General features: G+C 60.0%; 1 protein-coding gene across 2 annotated transcripts; it reads right to left on the bottom strand.

Moving 5' to 3' along the window:
• Window positions 1-271: 271 nt before the first annotated feature.
• On the bottom strand, window positions 272-21790 carry DHX37 (DEAH-box helicase 37). Of its 2 annotated transcripts, XM_039879248.1 has the most exons (27): window positions 21569-21789; window positions 20069-20235; window positions 19139-19251; window positions 17358-17703; window positions 16772-16920; window positions 15586-15678; window positions 13948-14044; window positions 12989-13102; window positions 11852-11953; window positions 11537-11651; window positions 10569-10664; window positions 10279-10361; window positions 9516-9657; window positions 8759-8835; window positions 8198-8430; window positions 7448-7559; window positions 6291-6397; window positions 5900-6088; window positions 4958-5082; window positions 4761-4877; window positions 3829-4001; window positions 2990-3104; window positions 2731-2868; window positions 2438-2532; window positions 2265-2338; window positions 926-1023; window positions 272-772 (listed from the first exon to the last, which is right to left on the bottom strand). In XM_039879248.1, exons 1-27 carry the CDS (start codon window positions 21672-21674, stop codon window positions 687-689), a joined length of 3462 nt encoding a protein of 1153 aa, XP_039735182.1. In that variant the 5' UTR covers window positions 21675-21789; the 3' UTR covers window positions 272-686. The 2 variants fall into 2 exon arrangements, with proteins under 2 accessions (XP_039735182.1, XP_039735183.1); XM_039879249.1 differs by lacking the exon at window positions 5900-6088 and having other exon boundaries at window positions 21569-21790.
• Window positions 21791-21876: the final 86 nt, after the last annotated feature.

The following is a 21876-nucleotide window of genomic DNA, read 5'->3' as shown; positions in this document are numbered from 1 at the left end:
TGTCTTTGCTGGTTTGCCTTACTTACATGTTTATATCATGGAACTTACGCAGTTACATTATGGTAGTAGCACAAATTGATTTAGGAAAAATCCCCGAGAGGAAATCAGCCAGCCTGACCCGCATGGTCACAGGGCAGATCACCACCGCCACTCCGCTGAGCACCCGCCTAGTTCCGCACACGTGCGCGTGTGTGTGTGCGTGTGTGCGCGCGCGTGTACGGGGGAGAACTCCCCAAGATCACCCCACATTCAGAGACGAACTAGGATGACATTCTGGACTAATATGCCAAGATTTATTACAGCAAAGCGGCTGGCAGGGGCTGCCCATCGGGGAGGGGACCCCTCCTCGTGTCCCACTGCAGTGGGGAAGGCGCACTGCTCGCGCGGGGGAGGGGGCCCAGGGGGAGAGCCTGCAGCTGCCCGCTCCTGCTCCCAGCCCCACTGGCCGACAAGGGACTAATGTAGTCCACAGAGCACATTTAAAAGCAGGTGAGATACACCACTATCCACCTTGTAATAAATAGTTATACGGCAAGCTGTGTCCGCAATCCGGCCATGATGGACCAGGGTTTCCAGGGGCTTGACCTGCCTCCTGGGAGCAGTTCAGGGTGACCATGTCAGAAACTGGCCACTGCCAGCCCCTTTGGTCCCCAGACCAGTCCTCAGCCTGGCAGCCAGACATGATGTCAGAGGTCAGAGGTGGGGGGCCAAGCTTTCTCGATGTCGGTGTGCATGGCTTGTGGGAGCCACGCGCAATACTCAGCCAGCAGGTCTGCAGGAGGCGGGAAGGCAGTGTCAGAGTGGCTTTGTGTCCGGCCACCGCTGCAGGGAAGGCCCTCCCACCAGCCCTGGGTGGCCTTGGTGAGCCCCATTCAGTCCACTCCCCGGCCCTTGGCCATGGGGCACCTGCCTGGGTCACACTCACATTTGGGGTTTTTCCTCCAAGCAGCTAGCAAGGCCTCCCGGCAGTCGGCTCTCTCTGCGACAAGGGCCCTCAGCAGAACCTCTGTCCTGGGCTGCAGCCTGCGGGCAGGGGTGCGGGCTATGGGGCATCACACTGACTACAGGCTGGCCACCCCCGGCCTGTCCGGGAGCCGTGGGACGGGGTGGCACCAACACCAGGGCAGCCATGCCCGGGGGGTGTAATGTCCCTTTCCCTCCATCACGTGGGGGTGTTGGACGGACAGATCTAGACCCCATCACCTCTGACTCTACCTCCTACTGGTCAGCTGCATCTTTGCTGTCTCTGATCTGTCCGCCTGGCCTTTCTCACGTTCCTCGAACACTCGTCTACTCAGGCTGCTCTGTACATGCTGCCATCCCATCTAGAACCTTCCTCCAGACTTCTGCTTGGCTCACAGCCTGCCTCCCCTGAACCTGCCCAGTCAGACTCCCTGACCAACCCCACCTGACCCGACACCTTGCCCCAACATCCTGTTTGTAGCTGTGTCACCACCCGCCACCTGTACTGTTTGGTGTCAGTCTCCTGCACTGGGATGTCCCCGTGGGACAGGGCTGTGCCCATATCCCAGCACAGAGGATGCTCAAAAGTCTCAGCTGGGTGAATGACTGGGCCGGCTGCAGCCTGGCAGGGGCGCCTGGCCCCGTGCCCTCATCTGGAAGCCCTGGGGGCGGGGTTGGGGCGCTGTCTAGGACCCCAGCCTCAGGGAGGGCGGCCGTGGGCAGAAAGATCAAAGGAGAAGGGCCAGGGATGAGGACGATGATGGGCGGGTGGGGGTGGGTCTGTGCTCAGCTGGCAGGAAGCCCCCAGGGACTCAGACATTCCTGCTGGCACCTGGTGGCTCTGTGGTGGGGTGACCAGTGTCCCCCCAAAGTCCACGTCCACCCAGGACCTCAGAATGGGACGTTATTGGGAAACAGGGTCTTTGGAGACGTGATTAAGATGCAGTCGCACGGATTGGGGTGGGCCCTGAACCCAACGAGGTGCGCTCATAGGAGGTACCCTGAGACATAGGACCGCCATGTGAACACAAGTAGAGATCAAAAGGATGCAGCCACAAGCCAAGGGACGCCTGGGTCCACCAGGGGCTGGAGGGGCAGGAAGGACCATCTGGAGCCTCCCGAGGGAGCACAGGCCTGCTGGCACCCGGACTCTGAACCTCTGGCCTCCAGAGCTGAGAGAAGAGACATTTCTGGTGCTTTAAGGATCTCAGTTGGTGGTCATTTGTTACGGTGCCCAGGACACGAACACCAGCTCCCGTCACCACCACCTGCCACCCTGGTGCTCCTGGGAGAGGCCGTACCTGGCCCACGTCTTCAGCATCGTGCTGGGGCTGGACAGCAAACAGCCCCGGTGTCGGGCCAGCATGGGGAAGACCTGAGGAGAGAGAACAGGATGGGGAGAGGGGTCCTGGGCTCACCCCCGACCCCCGGCACCAAGGAGGGGCTGGGCTGGGAAGATCACTGGGCTCCCCACCTGCCCTTCCAGCAGAAACCGGGCGAAGTGCTTGTAGCAGTCGAGGCCCTCCGGGAAATCCACCTGGACCGCGGGGAGCGGCCAGCCGACGCGATCTGGAGGGCAAGGGCCAGTGAGGGACCTGGAAGGACCCCCACTGCCTCCCTAGTCCCATCCCGAGCCCCGGGCCCTGCCCACCAAAGGGACAGCCAGCTGGCATGACAACACCTGGGACACAAACAAACACTGCCTTGTGCAGCATGGGACCATGTGTCCACCGGAGCCCAAGGCCACCAGAAGTCGCCCCAACTCACAGAACACGCTGGCCCGGTGACACAACACCCGCCCCTTCTCGGGGCAGTAGGAGGGGGGCGGCTCCTCCAGGGGCTTGTCGAACTGGCAGTAGGAAGGCAGCAGGGCTGGGATCCACTGGACCTCCACGGCCGAGACGCCTGGGGGCCCGGGAGAGAGGGGCTGGGGTTACAGAGGGCAGGGCTGCCCGGAGGGGCCCAGCGACACGGCTCGGCAGGGCCACAGTGGGCCGGGCGAGGGGCCGGCCACCAGCGTCACGACCTTTCATGTACATCTTGGAGGTCTCTACGATTTCCTGGTACACCACGAAGTCGGGCAGCTCTTTGAAAAGGACGGAGCTCGGGTGGATGAAGACGGGGTCGTCAAGGAGAGGGGTCTGCAGAGAGAGACGGTGAGTGGGCGTGAGTGCAGGGGGCACGAGCACCGGGTGAGATTAGCCCATGTGCATTCAGCTACGCATGAGGCCGGGCATGCGGCCAGGCATTCCGCCAAGGGACGCACGGCGCATCCGCGCCATGGCACGGCACTCAGCCGTGGACACGTACGGACATGGGCACGGACACGCTGCAGTGCGACAGACCTCAGGACACCCTGCTGACGGGGAGAAGCCAGACCAAAGAGGCCACGTGCTGAGATTCCCGTCCCACGAGGCACGGGGCAGGAGCTGACCCGCAGACAGGGAGCAGGCTCCGTGGGCGGGGCGACCGGGGCAGGCGACGCGCGTGCTGGCCACGGTGACGCGCGTGCAGCTCTGCGCCTGCCCAAGACCAGGGGCTGCAGGCACTTTGGAACAGTGAATCGCACTGCTTACGATTTGTGCCTCAACTAACTGGGTACGATAATAACGTCAGAGTGAAGCTAACGCCCCACGGGGGCTGTGGCCCCGCTGCGCACTCAACTCTGTTCCTCGGTGGGGACGTTCCCGGAGGCTGCGGGGACCCCACGGTCCCCCTGGCTGCTCCAGGTGTCCTGACGATGCCCCGAGCCGGGTCTCACGAACGGCCAGGGTGGCAGGACTCGAGACAGATGGGGGGCAGGGAGGGCGGGGAGCCACAGGCACAGCGACCGCCACGCGGCCTGCCTCCCGAGCTGGAGCGCACCTTATAGGCGTTCCTCCACTTGTCGTCCAGCAGGTCCTCGCTCTGGACCCTGCGGGCCAGGTGGTCACCCAAGCCGGCTGTCACGATCTGCCGCAGGTAGGTCACCTGGCTCTCGGAAGGCGGTTGCATCTTGGGGTCCACGAAGAGCCCAGCCTCAGGACACACGGAGTTGACTGCGGGGAGAGCCGGGTGTGAGCACGGTGCTGAGTCGGTGGGCCTGGGGCCAGCGCTGCCCTGACTGCCTGGGAAGCCCCACGCCCAGCGTGGAGCTCCGGCCTCAGCACCCGCTTCTCTTGGCCACCCGCTACCGAGGCTTCTGAGAAGACAAAGCCCTCAGCCAGGCAAAACCAGCTGCCCACCCCATAGCCATGTCCCAATATTCCTCTGTGGCCGGCAGAGTGACATAAGAGGTGACTGTCCCTAGACCCCAGGGTAGCCCTGGGACTCGGTCCTGTCCAGTCTGTGAGCACGGAGCCGCCCCCTCCGGTGGCAGGACAGCAGCTCAGAAACACGTGGGCTCCAACAGACGCTGGAGAAGCCAGGGCCAAATCCTACTTGGGAGCGGGGAACCCAAAGATGAAGCTGGGGGTGCCAGGGGCAGCTGGTCTAGGCCGGAGCGAGGGACGGAGGGTGACGAGAGGGACGTCACCAAGGAAAGGGTATGACTGAGAGGACTGACAGGAGTGTGCACGTCACCGCTCCGCTCACTGGTGCGCCATGGAGGAGCGCAAGGGCGCCGAGAACTGACTGTGGGGTGACGAACAAATTTCAGTGAGCAGATGCATTTGCCAGGATGGAACCCTTGGATGATCAGGAAGCAAGTACACAGATGACGCCGCTGAAAACAACTCTGAATACTGGAAGGGTCGCGCTGCCCGCGGGGCTGCCCGCGGTGGGGGCTGGGAGCCCGGAGGCTGGCGCGGGGGCCGTACCTGCGGTGGTCAGCTGGCCCCGCAGGCGTCGGATCTCCAGCATGGCCTTGAACCGCAGCCCGTTGGTCTCGCAGAACTGGGCGGAGCAGCCAGAGTACTCGCAGGCCCCCACGGCGCCTGTGGGGGCCGGGCACACTCATGCGCTGTCCCGCCGCGGGCCCGCCCCCCACCCCGCCCCTCCTCTCCGGGGCACACACCCAGCAGCACCATGAGGTCCCCGAGTTTCAGCGAAGCGCCTTGTCCTGCCCAGGTCCTCTTCATACGGGCCACACGGGCCCGCCTGTCCTTCAGCATGGTGAGCTCGTCGTCGCTGGCGGCTGGTCTGTAAACACACACCCCTCTCAGCTAGTGTCTCGCCGAAGGTCACAAGGGCAGGGAACCACCGGCTCACGCGAGCAGGCTGAGGGGCAGAGATGATGCCTGGTGGGCACCGGGCATGACTAAGGTCCTCAGCTCTGGCTCAGTATTCACCCCAAAATTCAACTCCTGTAGCCAGCAGAACAGCGACGTGCACACCTCCTATCCGGCACTTCCACGCTTAGGGGTCAGCACAAGCATAAAGAAACAACCGACAAATGAGCAACACCCCGTGCTGCTGTGCTGCTTACAAAAACAATAAAAAATCCTGAAAGCCGCTGAAATGTGCACCGGGCACGACCTAGATCAATGAATTACTCTCACGGTTCCCAAACCTGAAAACGACAGCGGACATTCAGGTACGTGTCCGGCACGGTTTGAAGCCCCTTCCTGGCGCTCAGTAACTGAACCCTAACAGCTCCATCTTCATTACCATCACCTCCGTTTTCCACATGGGGAAGATGAGGCACAGAGAGGGGAAGTCACCCTCCTGAGGCCGCACAGCTGGGAAGTGGCAGAGGGAGATCTGAATCCCGAAGGTCTGGCCCAGAGTTCGGGCTCCTGGCCATTACGCTACAGAACCCAGGGGTTGGCGGTGCTCGAGGAATTTTATTAAAAGTCTCTGTGGAGATCGGAGCACTGCCAGGCCCTGCAGGACAAGGGTCTTGCATGAGGCCACCCCATGAACCGGTCACCCCCCCAGGCCGGGGTCCGGGCCACCTCCCAGCCCAGGCGGCCTGTCAGCTTGAGCAAGAGCCCTGAGTGCCCAGTCCCCACCCCACCTGTCCAGCTCCACGAACAGCTCCCGGACTGTCATGGCAGCCACAATGGTGATGGCGTACGGCAGGCAATCGTGCTGTCTGCTCAGCGCCAGCATCTTGGCATAGCGCGGCGCCACGGGGAACGTGGCCATGGTCCTGCCCAGCGCGGTGATGGGGCAGCTCAGCCGGGACCTCTGCAGCTGCTTCACTCTGGAGGATGGAGGAGGCTCTAGCGCCAAAGCTCAGAGCCCCTGCACTGGGGTCGGCTGGGGCGAGGGGAGGAGGGGAGAGGAAAGGGGGGAGGGAGGAGAGGAGAGGGCAGGGGGAGGGAGGAGGGGGGAGAGGGGAGCAGGGAGAGGGCTGAGAAAGGGCTGGGAACCAGGCTCTCCACTCCCCTCAGCCCCTGCCCTACCTTTCTGCTTTCTGGGGCGCCTGCAGGGCACCCAGCGAGATCAACAGCTCCTCGGCAGCGACAAGGGCCTCCACGGAGGGAGGGGTCGGAAAGGGAAAGTTGATGACCTGGGACACGGGGACAGGGGACAGCGGCGACAGAAGTGAACACGGAGAAGCGAGCATGGTGACTACAGGAGGGAGCCTGGCCACTTCCAAAGTCCGCTGCCAGAGGAGCCCCAAAGGCCCCTGCCTTCCTTCGTTCACAGCGCCCACTTGCTCGAAAGCAGGCACTGAGCACCCAACGTGGGCACCAGGGCCGTTCCTGGCAATGGAGGTCAAGCAAAGCAAGACAAGGGCTCTGCCTCCGCGAGCTTCCGCTCAACCCCGAGGGGCCGCACACGTGCGTAACACGCAGACAGGAATAAACGTGCCCAGGCGATCAGATGGTGAGGGGACGAGGAGTGACAGGCTCTGAGATGGTGGCACCTTAGAAAGAGTGACCAACTCAAGACAAGTGCAATCACGCCTTGCATGCACGTGTGCACGGCAGCACTATTCACAACAGCCAAAAGGTGGGAACGAGCAGGCGTCCAAGTCGCAAACTGGTAACTGGAACGCGGTCACCACACACTGGGACGTGATGCGGCCACGGAAAGGCAGGAACTACCGACTCAGACTACAGCACAGATGGACCTTAAAACACGATGCTCAGAGGCCAGTCACAAAGGGACAAATATCACGATTCCGTTTACGTGAAATGTCCAAAACGGATGAACCCACAGAGACGGAAAGCAGCCTGTGGGTGCCGGGGCTGGAGAAGAGAGGGATGGGGAGAGGCGCCCCTCCTGGACAGGGGCAGCGTGAGGTGGTCACTCCCCTCCCCAGGGACTGACCGGGCAGAGACCCGAGGACACCGACAGCCCTCCACGCAGTGGGCGGGCCTGTCTGCAGCTTCTGTCCTAGGCGGCCGTCCCCTGGTGGTCGAGTGGCACAGCCCTGGAGAAGTGGGGGTCCTGGGAGGCGGGGAGCCCCAGGTGCTGGGTAACCACCAGTGTGCTGAGCTCTCGGGCCCCCCGGCTGTGAGGAAGGGGAGCTGGCCCACGGGGGTGGGGCGGTCCTAGCCGACCATGCTGGGCACGGGCGCATTGAGGGGTCAGGGCTGGGGGCTGCGCTGACCTTTTCGATGCTGAGGGCTTTCATCTGAAGGATCAAGTCTTCCACGGGCCTCCTGGTGATCTCAGGGGGAGGAAACTGCTCAAAGTCACTGAAAACCGCGGATGAATAGAGCCTGAGGGCGGGCCAACAGCACGAAACAAACAGATGAAGGAGGCGCTCTCGGCCACACTGCCCGACACGCGCCGGACTCGGCCAGCGGATTTCCCCAGTCCTGCCTCTCGCCTCTCGTTCTCGCCCGCGAAAGGGGCTAACCTCGCAGCTGCCGCTGGGGGGCTGGTGGGAGTGTTTTAGGTATCACGTAAGGGCTTAGGCGGGGCCTGGCACACAGCTCTGGGTAAATTCAACCGCCATTATTTCTTACTGTTTTATTTGTATAGTTTCTCAATTTTCTTCTTGTATAATTTAACATTAAAGACAACAGCAACAGTTACTGATAAAAATAATGGCACACGGACTGGGAAAAACATTCGCCAGTGTTACCTCTGACAAGGCTGTAACGTAACGGACTCTTACCACAAAAAACACCAACAACAACAAAAAAACCAGAACGAGACAAAACGAAGCCACCAAGGACAGGGCTGACCCCAGCAGTGGAATAAAGGAAGGACGTAGTTGAAGGCCAACAACAAAGGGCTTGTGAGGCATCCCGAGGACAGTCTCCCGTGGGATGCGGGACCCCCTTTCTCCTGCTCCCCAGAGGATGGCCGCTGCAGAGGTCTCGGCGACACGGAGAGGCCCCGGGGCACCCACCTGTAGCAGTGGCCAGGCTCCGTCCGGCCTGCGCGGCCCGCCCGCTGGTCCGCCGAGGCCTGGGAGACCCAGGTGATGCGGAAGGAGGACACGCCAGTGACCCGGTCATAGTGTCGCTTCTTGACCTTCCCACAGTCCACCACGTACTTGATGCCCGGGATGGTGAGGGACGTCTCGGCCACGTTGGTGGCCACGACACACAGTCGAGTTCCCTCTGGGGGAGGCTGGAAGACCTAGGAGGGCGGGGCAGGCAGCAAAGACACCCCAGAATCAGGAAAGAACTCGTGAGGGGTCAAAGTGGGGAAACTCCTCTTGATCAGAGAGAAGTCGGCAGGATGTGTGGGCCGGGGTGGGGGTGACAAGGTGACCGGGTCCTCTCCTTGCCTCAGGCCGCAATGCTCCTAAGCTAAATGCAGGAAAGCTGGAGAACCCAATACTCTCAAAACCCGGGGGAGCTGAGCCAACGGCTGATGGGGTGGACGCTGGGGCCTGCCCCGGCCCCGTCTGGATGCACGCAGGAGGCACCCCAGGCAGGCGCCCGCCCCAGCCCCACACCGTTACCTGCGCTTGCTTCTCTGGGGCCAGCAGAGAGTAGAGCGGGAGCACGTGCAGGGGGAGCGAGGCGTCTGGCTGCTCATCTGTGGGGATGGCAGAGGCACGCTGGTACCCCGGACTGGTACCCCCAACACCCCAGGCAGGAGCCAGCCTCATACTGCCCAGCGCCTCCCATGGCTCTGCTGCAGAGGCCATATGCCAGCCACGCCGCTGGCAGCTCAGCCCGCGGGACGTTGTGTGTGGGCAGGCAGGCCCGGCCTGAGTGGCTGGAGGGCAGGGAGGCCTCCCAGACCCACCGCCTGACCCAGGGCGGGAATGCCGGCAGCTGCACAATCTCCCCCCGCAAAGCCCAGCTGCGGGCCCTGTGCTAGCTGGGGGTACCCAGGGCTGCCCCGCACAGCCCCGTCTCCACATGAAGCCCCAGGGAGCACCCTCGGGAGCTGGACTGTCCTCCCAGCTGGCTCTGAGGCCTACGTTCACCCAGCCATGGGGAGCTGAGGGTGGCGCTCCCAAGTACAACCAACACAAGTACTTGGAAGCCTGCTCTGTGCCAGTCTTAGGAGCTCAAGAGACGGCAGGGGACAAAGCAGCCAGAATCCCCAGCTCCCTGGGGCTCAAAGCTCATGAGGGGGAACCGCTCCAGGTGACATCACTTGACTTGGAGTCCCCGAGCGCGGGACAGGGAAGTCTGGGGCTCAATGGACACTTGCTGAATGAGTGAACTGGATGAACGTGGGAGCGGGAGGCCCTGCTGAGGCCACACCTCCGCCTGCTCCGTCGTCCCCCAGGTCCAGGTCCAGGTCCGAGCCCAGGGCCTCCTCATCGTCCATTTCTGCCTCCCTGTCTTCGTCACCTTCGCCCGCTGGCAACACCGAGTAACTGTCCAAGCTGATCTGGGGCAACGACTGCGGGAAACGAGACGTCAGGACCAGGGGCTGCGGGTCATCCCGTGGAGACAAACCACCAAGAAAGACAAGTCCCTTCAAGCGTTAGGCCGGCTCCACCGCCCACGAGCCAGGCCCCACGGCAGGTCACCCCACCTTTCCCTGCCTCAATTTCCTCATCTGAAAAGTGGGGCCACCCACGGGACTTATCTTACAGAGCTGCTGTGAGGACCGTTAACCCACACACATAAGGAACCACCCTGCCTGGCGTGTTGTAAAGGCAGCAGGAGAGTTAGAACTAAATAATGATGCTATTGCTTGGACGCTCAGGGCCCAGACTTCCAGAAGCTTCCTCCTGGATCACAGCACAGGGATCCTTGAATGTTTCAAATCACAGACCGTCTTGCAAACTCTGGAGCAGCACCAGGCCTCCATGGCGGGAGTGCCCTGGGCCCACGACATCCAGGACGGTCACCAGCAGCCCCAGGGGACCACTGAGCACCTGAAGCGGGTGTGGTATGACCGGGGAAGTGAACTTTAATTCTATTTCGATTTAACTTTCCACCGGCAGGGGATGGGGTAGGGGGCAGGGGTCGGACAGGGCAGCCCCCGGCCCCTCGCTGTCCCCGCGCCCACACGTACCGCCGCCTGGGCCTTCCTCGCCCTCGCCCGCGACTTCTTAAACTTCCGCGTTTCTTCTACTGAATCTTTCTGATCTTCGTTTTCTGGAAAAGGTGAGCAAGTTAGCGGGGAGGAGACACCTGTGGCCAGGGCCGGGCTCTTCACTGTCCGAACTAAGCTCACTGCTTCGTTTATGGGGGTGGGGGGTACGGGAGGGCAGGCCAAGGGGTTAGCTCTCTCGGGGGGAGAGGGAGGCTCTGAGCCAATGCTGACCCCGCCTCTCAGGGTGAAGCGCCCCAGATGCCGGTTACCTGGTGGCCTGGACCTGGTGTGTGGGAACGCCCTCCTCAGCCTGCGGCACAGTGCGTGCACCTCGGCCTGCCCCGTCAGGAACACCAGGATGCCACCTGCGGGAGAAACGAGGCCCGCCGTTGCCCGTCTATTCACGCGGCAAACACTGACTCGGCGATGACCGTCGGCCAAGCCCGCTGAGAGCCAGGCGCGGGGGAGAGCCAAACCAGGGGACACGCAGAGCGTGGGGCAGCCACGTCCGCGCGGCCCGGCAGCTCCTCGCCTGGCATCGGCCCGGAAGATCGGAAAAAGGGTACCGACCAGAGGCTGTGCACAGACAGTGACAGTGGCTCTGTGCACAATAGCCAAGGACGGTGCAACCCAGTCCCTGCCGAGGGGTGGGTAAACGGGGCGGGGGCCACCCGCACAATGGAGCGCGGCTCCGACGTAGGATAAATGGGGCGGGGGCCACCCGCACAACGGAGCGCGGCACCAACGTAGAAAGGAGCACAGTGCTGGGTCTCAGAAACATGACGCTGAGTGAGAGGCCAGACACCGAAGGCCACGGGCGGTACGACTCCCTTCATGTGAAAAGTCCAGAACAGGCACAGAGCAAGAAAGAACGAGTCCACTTAAATAACATTAGGTCAATAAATAATAACTCGGCAAGTGCCGTGGGGACGTGGTAAGCGCCGTGAGGGGGATTGGGACTAAAGGTCACCGACCTGTGCCTGCGGGCACCTGCCTGGGCCCTGTGGACTGTCCTGGTGTCAGATGTGGACGGAATGCACCAGCCCTCCCTGTGAGCCACTGAAGCCTCACGACACTTCGGGTGGAACGTGGTGGGGCAGGTGCAGCCTCGTAAACACTCTGGGACCAGGGAGGAAACCGAGGCATGGCCAGGACACAACTTCAAGCCTCTCGGAGCGGGCCAGGAGCCCAGGCCGCCTGCAGCTCGTGGGCCTGGGAGCGGAGGACCCGGCCTCACCTGCGGGCAACAGCCGGTGCACCTTGCAGACCTTCCGGAAGCACTCGCCGCTGTAGTCCTCCAGCGGCGTCCGCTTGTTGAAATGCACCGTCACCGGGAACTGCCTGGACTCGACCTACAGCAGACCCCGGGAGGGGAGAGGCGGGGGCTGCGGGTGGAGTGCTGGCCCAGCCCGGTCCCTCCTGCTTCAGCTTTCTGACCGTGAGGTCTCAGCTTGGGGCCGACAGCTCAACGCCCCTTGGGCACCTCCTTGCTCCCAGGGAGTCCTTGCTCGGTGGAAGCTGAGGCTGCCCGAGACCCTGGCCCAGGCATTACCTTGATGACCGGGGGCGGAGTGGCGAAGAGCCGCTGGTTCTGGGTGAAGTCCTCCACCCGCAACGTGGCCGACATGATGATGAGCTTCAGTGGCAGGAGCCTCTGTGAGACAGCAGGCTCAGTGACCCTCGGCCACGCAGGGCCGGGAAGACCGCTGCCCTCCTGGCCTCCCTCCTGCCTGCGCCTTGCCGCCCCCGTTCTGGTTGCCAAAAATGGCAGAAAAAGCAGAAAAAGTGGGCTGACAGCAAGACCTGCCTCTCCCAGGTGGTGGCTTGGTAAGGGGGCCCTTAAAATCCAAAGCGGAGCTCTAGGGAGGACCGTGAGGCAGGGGCCCACTCGGGGCACTGTGGGCGTGGCCCGCGCCCACCTGCTCTCCCCTCATTTCCCTCAGCCCCCCACTCCCCCCACTGCCCTCCACCTTCTCCCTGGCTCTCCCCTCTCCCTGGCTTTGTCTGTCACCAGCTCATAGACCTCCTGAGTCTGCTCACTGCCAGCTGCCCTCCTTAAATCAAGCCCAAGGATGGCAGGAACCGCTGCCCCGTCCACTGGCACGTGGCCAGTGCCCTGACCTGGCCTGGCACACACAGAACTGAAATCTGTTTGAGGACAGTTCCACTTGTAAGGAGCAGGCAGTGTCAACTTCCTAGCAGAACTGGGGCTACGACAGGACTGCTCGTGGAGGCCCCACCCCTGGGGCATTCCTTGACCCAGCAGGCCTCAATGTGTGCCTCTGCCCCAGCAGGGTGGGAGTGGACTGGAGGCTGGGGCTGATGCCAGGCCCGGCGCTGGGCAGGCAGCTCAGAGCGGGGAGCACAGGCTGTGGCTGGCTGCCCCAAGTGCTCCACGATTCCAATGACCTGGCTGGCATCTTAGAGCCGGTGCCGATGGGGCCTGGTCAGCCACGAACTCCTTGCTGGAGCCTCTTGCTTTGGGCGGAGGGCAGGTAACAATTTACGAGGCTGCACCCAGGATGCCCACAGGTGGGGTCACACAGGGGCTATTACAGTGAGACCCACAGGCCGGCACTGGGTGGGGCTCCTGTCCTCAGGAGACCCCGTCACAGCAGCAACCCGGTGTGGGCCGAGGAAGCCTTGGCCGTGGGGCGCAGGGGCTCCCGGTACCCCGCCTCCTCCCTACCTTTGCCCGGAGAGACACAATGCGGGACAGGAGCCCGATGAGGATGTCTGTGTACACGCTCCGCTCATGGGCCTCGTCGATGATCACAACCTTGTACTGGGACAGCAGGAAGTCCTAGGAGTGGAGGCCAGCGGGTGAGGCTGGCCAGCCCGGGCCTGAGCCACCCGGGGTCGCCTCACACCCCCAAACTCCCGCCCAAGGAGCCCTGCAATAATAGCAGGCATGGATCCTGGGCCACCTGGTCTGGGGGGTCCTGGTCTATGACCTCGGCCAGTTACTTCACTTCCTTGTGCCTCAGTTTCCTCATCTATACAATGGGGACGACAGGACCCACCTCATGGGGTCCCAATGATGATGACTACCCGGGAAGCACACAGCAAGGGGCGGGGCCTGGCAGAGAAGGGGCAGCTACGATTTATTAGAGCTGAGCTACCAAATGCAGATGCCTGCTGGGTGGGGAGGGCGGGGACCAAGGGCCATGGGTACAGAAAGGGGCCATCAGACCCAACGCCATGCTCACAGACTCCTTCCCAGAACGACCATGGCTGGCCTCCAGGCAGAGGAAGCAGGAGCCACCTCTGCCCTCCCCAGAGACCACTGCCCAAGGGAATGTGACACAGCCAGCAAGGGCAGTATGCCTCTGGCTAACGCACAAGGTCTATGAACCAAACGGTAATGAAAACATGAGCTCACACTTAACGAGCACTTACTAGATAGACACTGTGCTAAGCGGCTCTCGTGCATCACGCGGTTTCTGCTGCCAAATACTTACGCCAGGAAGGCACCAGCTTGCACAGCAAGGATCTCGGGCCAGAGAGGTCAAGTAACTTGCCCCATGTCACACAGTGGCACGGTGGTATGGGGTACTCTGCCAACAGCTGGCACAGAGCTGCTCACATCCAGGGTGCCACAACCCGTGCTCACCGGCCTTGCTCTATAAGACGAGACGAACAACCCACCCTCTGGATTTCCTTGAGCAACACGCCGTCTGTCATGAACTTGATCCTGGTCTCTTCAGTCACATTCCCTTCGTATCGGATCTGATAAGAGATGACCCTGTGGGGACAGGCTAGGGCTCAGAGGAGGCGAGGCCCCAGAAGTGTAGATGGTTGGGGGTGTCATCTCATGGCCACTCCAAGGCGGGTAGGTGGCCCAAGGGCAGGGCCCCCAATGCTGCTGACACGGCCCAGACATTTGCCCAGCCTCCCCTGCCCCGACCAGTGTGTGTGTGGGGTAGCCATCACGGTCGACTGGACAGCGTGTCAACCAAACACACGTGGGGACCCTGGCCGGACCAACCAACTGTAAAAGCCTTCTGGGAGAGAGCCAGGGCAATGTGATCACGGACCAGAGTCCACTTGGGAGTGAGGATGTGCTCTTTAGTCACGAGGGTGCTGCAGCTGTTTTTATTAGAGTCTGATTTAAAAAAAAAAAAGGCCCTGATCTGTCAGACCCACAGGGCAATATTGAAGATGAGGTGATATGACATCTCAACCTGCTTCTCAACAGCTGGGGGCAGGACCGAAGGCACAGAGGGACAAAGTTGGTCGTGAGTTGACAATTATTAACACAGGGTGTTGGGCACATTACAGAGTCTACTTTTGTACATGCTTGAAATTCTCACAGTAGAAAGTCTAGAGATAAGATTAAAAAAAGGGGCAGCTTTCTATGTATTGCTGTTTCCTAGGTAGACCATTACGTGGACAGAAAAGATGGAGAATGTGAACAGCATGAACCACTTGTACAGCTGTCAGGGAGAAACAGAGACACAGTGGCCTGTCTGGGCACAGAACTCTCTAGAAGGATCCACAGGAAAGGATCCACCGCGCAGTGGTGGTTGCCGCCATGGAATGGAGCTGGGCACCTCACCTACCAATGTGCAAACACAACAGCCGCCCTCACCCGCATGCCAGTCCCAACGGGGCAGGCGGCTGTCGCTCCCCCCGCCATGTGCTGAGGGCCCAGGGGAGGCCTGCACACAGCAGACACAGCTCAGTCAACATCTGATGACAGGACAGGTGACAGAGACTCACTCTACACTCCTGTTTTTTGAATTTTAGACTGCCTGGGACAGACACCCCTTCAGAGCCGAATTCAAGGTGTGGGCTGAGGCCCAGGACCCTGCAACGCACACACGCCCCGGCCACTCCTGAGCGAGCGCTGTACCTGCTCTGCTCAAACTGCTTTCCAGGCAAGTCCCACGGCCTCACTGCCAGCGAGGACATGCAGTTTGGAAGCTTGGGTTTCACATGAACTTGGCAATGCTAAGTACTAACCACTGCTGGCCTGCGTCTGCCCACCCACTGCTCTGCTCTGCCCTCAGACCCCTGTAAGGGCCACTTTGTCCCCTCAGTGCACTGTGTGATGTGAGCCCAAGGGCCTGGCTGGTTTGTCCCTGCTCCATGCTTCCCCCGCCCAGGAGGGTCCCACTGTCCAGTGTGCAGGAAGCCTTCTCGTATAAGACCCCTGCACAAAGAGAAGCCACACTCCCACCCAGTGTCCCTGAGTGGATGAGGGCCGCTCAGCTCCTGGACAGCTGACCCCTGGCCAAGGCCAAGTACTACCTCCGATACTCTCCCAGGAAACCAAGCCCTCACCGCTGTGACAGATTCATCTCCTTGGCCACGCGCTGAGACATGGCCACGGCGGCTACTCGGCGAGGCTCCGTGACGCCGATGATGCTGTCGTCACTAGGGAGGGAGAACACAACACATCAGCAGTGCCCGCGTCACCTGTCTGTCCCAAAGTCACATGCAGCTCCACATCAAGATCCACTGTGTAAATGAGGCCCACATCAGGGGTGATGGGACACATGCACCAGGCAAGGCACCTTGGCATCGGTTAACAGCTAAAGGGAACAGCATGCACATCAGCACACACGACATGGTGACAGTCGCCATGCGACCAGGCAGCTGCCAACACGCAGGTGGCCCAGGCATGGTGGCACATGCTCCTCCAGACAGGGCACCCACCGAGGGGACTGTGGCTGGTTTCCGGGCTGCGCAGAAAGCAGTCCATACGGCAGGTCAGGCCGCCCTCCCGACAAAGCTCTGCTGGCGGGGCTGGCCCCCGGGGACTGGATTTCTGGAGGGTTCCCGCCACCCACCAGGAGGCACTGGCTGCGCCTGGAAGCTTCGTACGAGGTGTGGTCTATGCCGACCACCTGCTCTCCTTAAGCGGGGCTGGGATTTGGGTGCCAGCCGGAGGTGCCAAGGTAACCGGCCCTGGGAGCTGTGTCTCTGGTGGGCTTCCCTGGTAGACGGCATTTCACACATGCTGTCACAAGCCATCGCTGGAGAATTACGTGTGTCCCGTGTGACCCCATGTGAGAGGACTCCGGTGGCCTGGCCCCGCCGTGCGCCTTCTCCTTTGCTGGGTCCCATCAGTGGACCAGATCGTTACCCTGAGCACGACTATATGCTGGGTCCTGTGAGTCTTCCCAGCAAATCACTTGGGGGTGGTCTTGGGGACCCCTGATATAAATAAATGGGTCAAAAGTACCAAGAAAAGTGACACGCGGCTCCACAGCCCCGGGGCTAATTGAGCATTTCTCATGAGTTCAGTCCCTTCATCTGCGTAACGCCCCTGGGAAGTGGGTGCGGTGACCATTCCCAGCTCACAGCCGAGGACATGGCGGCCCAGAGGAGTTAGCCAGCTTGCCCAAAGTCATGCGGCGCATGCACGGCAGAGCCAGGCCTGGGGGAGCACGTGCTTCTGAAGACTTTTGGGGACAATATACCCCGTCACCCAAGGGGCCTGTGGAGGACCCGGCACCAGCCCCACCTGCTGTAGCCTGCTTCGTAGAGGAACTGGGGCACCTGCGTGGTCTTCCCGCTGCCAGTCTCGCCACACACGATGACAACGGGGTGCTCGGCCACCGCCTCCATGATCACTTGTTCTTCAGAGAGAATCGGGAGCTTCAGCCGCTCTTCCTGCCAGAAATAGGAAGTCAGTGCTCAGCGAACGGGGTGTGTGTGCACGCGTGTGTCCCCTGCAGAATGGCAGCAGGGACAAGGGGACTTTGCTCAGACAAAGCGAGACTATGTAGGGTGACGTGGTTTCTTAAAGCTGGCAGCTGGCACATGGACAGGGCACCAGATGCATCCATTGGAGAACAGAAGCCTTGACAGCTGGGGAGGGGCAGGGGAGCCACGGCCCATGGGAGACAGAGACATGGGCTAGGTCCTTTGGAGCACGAGACCGACGTCCATGGGGACAGCCCGGCTGGTGCAGAGGAGGTCTGAGATGTGGGAACTGTCAGCTGTTGCCGGTGGGGGGGTCTACGTTTACGGCATAGGTGACGCGACCTGCCCAAATCACGGGACGTGCGCCCTCTGCCCCAGTTCTCACAAACACTGGAGGGACGAACCTGCATTTCGGGGGAGCGGTTGACCGGGATGAAGACGGCGGGCTTCGCCGGGGGCCTGGCCAGGGTGGAGGCTGCGGCCGGAGGAGCTGGAGGAGCAGCAGTTCTGGCCTGAGTGGCCGGGCCACTGGGCACTGGGCTCTCGTCCCCAGCCCCCGGAAGAGCGGGTGGCCAACACGCTGCCACCACCCCTGCACCAGCCCCCACCCGCTCAGCAGCCGGGGCCTCCTCAGGTTCAGACTCCACTGAGGACTCAGACTCCTCTTCTGCCTCCTGGAGCCGGCGCTTCCGGTGGGCTCCACTGAGGCTGCTGATCCTCTGATCCGGGGCTGTGACCGCGTCAGACTTCCTGCCGGAGATGAGGCATGAGGCCCCGGATGGACCTGAGGCAGCTCTGACCGCAAACGCTCACCAGAGGCCAGAGCTCGAAGGCCAAGCGCCTTCCCACCTCAGGGCCTTTGCACGTGCTGTTCCCGCTCCCTCCCCTCACTCAAGCGTCACCGCTCAGGGGCTTTCCCTGACCACCAGCCTGCGTCACGTCTCCCATCTCCCTCCACCCTCTCTTCCCTGCTTCATTTCCTGCTTAGTGTTTACCAGCACTAGCTCCGTATGCGTTCGTTTGATTGCTGCCCATCTCCGCTAGAAGACGAGCTTCTGAAGGGAAGGTTATTATTTTATTTTTGTTCACTGCTCTAGCCCCAGGGCCCGATGAGAGCCCAGGGCACAGTCTGCACTCCGTAAGCAGTCGTTAGATGCACAAGAATGCTTACGGGCACCAGGTCGGCACTAACACGATGAACAGAGCCCGCCGAGAGTGGACAGGGGTGAGTGGGGGTCTAGGGTCGGAGGAGCGCACAGGCTCCATCCGAGGCTAGTTGCCCGGTAGAAATGCCAGCCGGTGTGGCCAGATCGTCCAACTATTCAAGACCAGGTGGGAACCTGCATTTTAATATGAAATCTCCTAATTCTTAAGTGATGGCTGTATTGGGTTGAATAGCGTCTCCCCAAAATTCACATCCACTGGAGACTCAGAATGTGACTGTATTTGAAAACGGGGTCTCTGTGGATGTGATTAAGTTGCGATCATGCGGGACTGGGGTGGGCCCTAAATCCAGTGACTGGTGTCCTTATAAGAAGAGAAAACGAGACATAGACACAGAGGGGAGAATGCCATGGAAGACAAACACTGGGAGGGTGCTGTGTGACGATGGAGATGGACTGATGTGTACACAAACCAAGAAATGACGAGGCCGCCACCAGAGCCTAGGAGAGAGGCGTGGAAGTCTCCAGCCTGCAGAAGGCAGAAGGAACCAATCCTGCTGACACCTTAATTTTTGACTTTGACACCGAAGACCATGGTTTTGGCCCTTAGGCCACAAGAGAATAAATAAATTTCTCATGTTTAGGCACCCAGTTTGTGGTAATTTGTTACAGTGGCTCCAGGGGGCCAATACTTTGGCAAAAGATCTGAATGCCTTAATCATACTATATAAACCAAACGAAGCTTGCTAAGGGGCCAAATCTAATGTGACCACCTGACCGCAATTTCTAGCCTAATCTTCTATGCAAAAGGCATCACCATTGGAATAAGAAACTTTGCTGTCCTGTGCTTTGTGTGGTATTCAGTGACATCTGGGCCTCTGCCCATGAGAAGCATTATGGCACGTAGGCCACTGAAAATGTATTTCCTCCACACACTCAACTCCAGAAGACTCATCACCTGAGAGCCCTTCCCCAGGGCCCTGGCCAAAGCGACCGGCTTCAGAAGGGGCTGCCAGACTTACTCTTTGGTGTGGTACATGCGCTCCCCGGTGCCCAGCTTGGACATGGTGTAGTAGAGTCTCATCTCTGCTTCTGAAACCTGGACCTCACTCAGTTTCTGCAGCATCTCTGCTCGCTGGGGAAGAACACATGTGTTAGATACATGGCATCACAACTCTCTCTTCCAAGTGAGACGCCATGAAATTTCAGAATGGCTGACACTTCAGTCTTTTTAAACCACAAGTCTAATTGTAATTGCACCGTTGCGTGGCGTTCTTACACCAACAGATGCGCGAGCTTAGGGTGGCTTCGTACCCCTACGGCGTCTGGGGTTAGCTAAACAAGGCTCTCTTTGCTCCACCACCATGTGTCATAAGCCTGTCGACGACCCAGATGCTCACCACCGGGAGACCAGTTAAATAAGGAGCCCCATCTGTATGAGGCAGCACCCCCAGCTGTGACGACAGCAGCCGTGTGCTGGGAAGGGGTCCCCACGCTGTCTTGAATAAAGCGGTGTGTGGAGATGGGCCTAGTGGTTTCTTTCCCCTGGTGATTCATGAGTTTTCATTTTATTATTCTTGAAATTATAGTTTATATGTGTTACTGTATATATACTTCGCAATCGATAATAAGAAAAAACAAGGTACTGAACAGCAGAAAAAATACTGCACAGGATTTTAAAAGGACCCACTCTCAGGACAGTGAGTCTCCCCTGTATTAAGGGCTCCAGGGACTAAGTGGCAGTGCCGCTAACAGGAAACCTGGGTGTCCCCTGTTGGAGACACAGCACCCTGTGTGTCAGGTGACCTTGACAGAAAGTCAAACGTGAATCTCACGAAGCTCTGAGATCGGGTCTCTCAGTCTCCCTGCTCCTGGCATTCTGGGACTCAGACCCCCCACCTCTGTCCCCCACTCTGGAGAGCCGTGTGCAGACCCTGACAGAGCGGGCACACCTGGCTCTTTTTCTCCTTCTGTTCTAAGATCTTCTGGAGCACTTTCCGCTCTTTCTTGGTCAGAGGCTTCCTCTTCCTGGGCAGTGGAGGGGCCTTGGTCTTCTTCTTCTTCTTCCCCGGCAGGACGAGCACGTTGCTGCCATCGATTCCTTTCAACGTGCCCTTATCTGAAAAGACATGCTTGCCTGACCCACGGCCCCGGGGCCAGGGAGTCCGAGCACTGGCGATACTCAGCAATCCCAATAATTCTGCTTCCTCTGGGGTTCTCTTGCCCCACATGAGCCCCCTCAGTACTGGCACAGACACGGGGGGTGCAGGCCCCGCGACCTCCATCCTGGTGTTAGGGGAGGAAGGGTACCAGTAAGCGGGGTACATGCTGTCACAGTGCTTCCCTCGGAGTGGGGCGTGCTCTCAGTGGGTCCGTAAGGTCAAAGTTATCTTCGTAATAATACTACATGTTCTCTTCAGAGCATGCAGTCGACCAAGTACTGAGGTTGTGTCATAAATACTTTTTAAAGTCACAGTTTTAAAGTATACAGTCAAGACCAAATTTCAGCTCTCACATTACTCTTTGACTCAACTCACTGCAGCACCTTGAGGAGAAGGGACCCTGGGGAGTGCGTATTAGTCTCAAACGCTGGGCTTTCCCTCCAGTGTCCCATCTGGGCACTAAGCGACTCTTCTATTAACTAACTGCTCAGGCTTTTTGTGTCTTTACGTTTGTGACAAAGTGCAGGAGGTGTATCGTGATCTTCATTGAGAAGAATGAGAATTTTAAGCAATACAGCTATCTCCCATGGCCAGTCCTCCCCATGACCCAAGGGGCCCCGCATGACCCTGCCCCCATGTTTAATTTCATCTCTACTCAGCCATTCTGGCTGCCTTAAGGTCTTGATTCAAATAACACATTCTCAGTGAGGCCTTTCCCACTCACCCTATGAAACATGGCAACCCACCCAAGCATCTCTCCGGCTTTATCTCCTCAGTACTTACATCTGGCACTACATTCTATAGATTCGACAGGTTTACCTTTGCCTGTCTCCTTCCTGGAGCAGCTAAGCTCAGCAGGGCAGGGATTTTTTTTTTCCTTAAATGTCCTTTTCCGTCATGTCTCCTGCACCTAGAAGTTCCTGGCCCTTAGTAGGCACTCCTACTACAAAGGAGTGTCAAGCACTCTGGAGCTGAGCAGACAGGTCTGGGCTTAAGACACGAACTTAGAAGTCGCCGGATAAATTATAATAGAAGCGATGAGAAGGGATGAAATTAACTTATTTTCTTGCCCAAACTCCCCATGCTGTTATACTAGGGCTGGACTCTAAGCGAGAGAAACTCCAGGTATTGTCCTAATTCAGTTAAAATTAGATTGTCACTGTCCCCCTTCCTTTGTATCACCTTAGAGGAAAGGCGCAGTCCGGGAGCCTTTGGGTTCCCAATGGCCAGCACTGGCCGCGGGGCCCTGCTTGGCCCCTCCTCCGAAATCCAGCTCCGGAGACGTCTTACCCTCTATTTCCAGCTGCACGGGGGGCGGCTCGGGGGCGCCCTTCGAGGGGCCGGGAGCCGCCTGCTGGCGCCCCTTGACGTTGTACCGCCGATGCAGCTTCCCCATGGCGCTCAGGTCCTGTTAGGTTCAGGCGGGGCTCACCCCCAGCGCACTCCGAAGTTCAGCCCTCGTGGGTTCCCAGTCTGCCGGCTCAGGTCGGAAAACTTCCGGGCTGCGCTCTCGCGAGAGCTGAGGGCAACCCGGCCACTGAGGGGCGGTGCTAGAGGCGGGGCCACGCTGAAAGGCGGGGCGGGGCGGGGCGGGGTCG

The sequence above is a fragment of the Pteropus medius genome, unplaced genomic scaffold, assembly GCF_902729225.1.
Source record: "Pteropus medius unplaced genomic scaffold, Ma_sr-lr_union100, whole genome shotgun sequence".
In the NCBI taxonomy this organism is placed as follows: domain Eukaryota; kingdom Metazoa; phylum Chordata; class Mammalia; order Chiroptera; family Pteropodidae; genus Pteropus; species Pteropus medius.
This window is presented reverse-complemented; position numbering and strand designations above follow the sequence as displayed.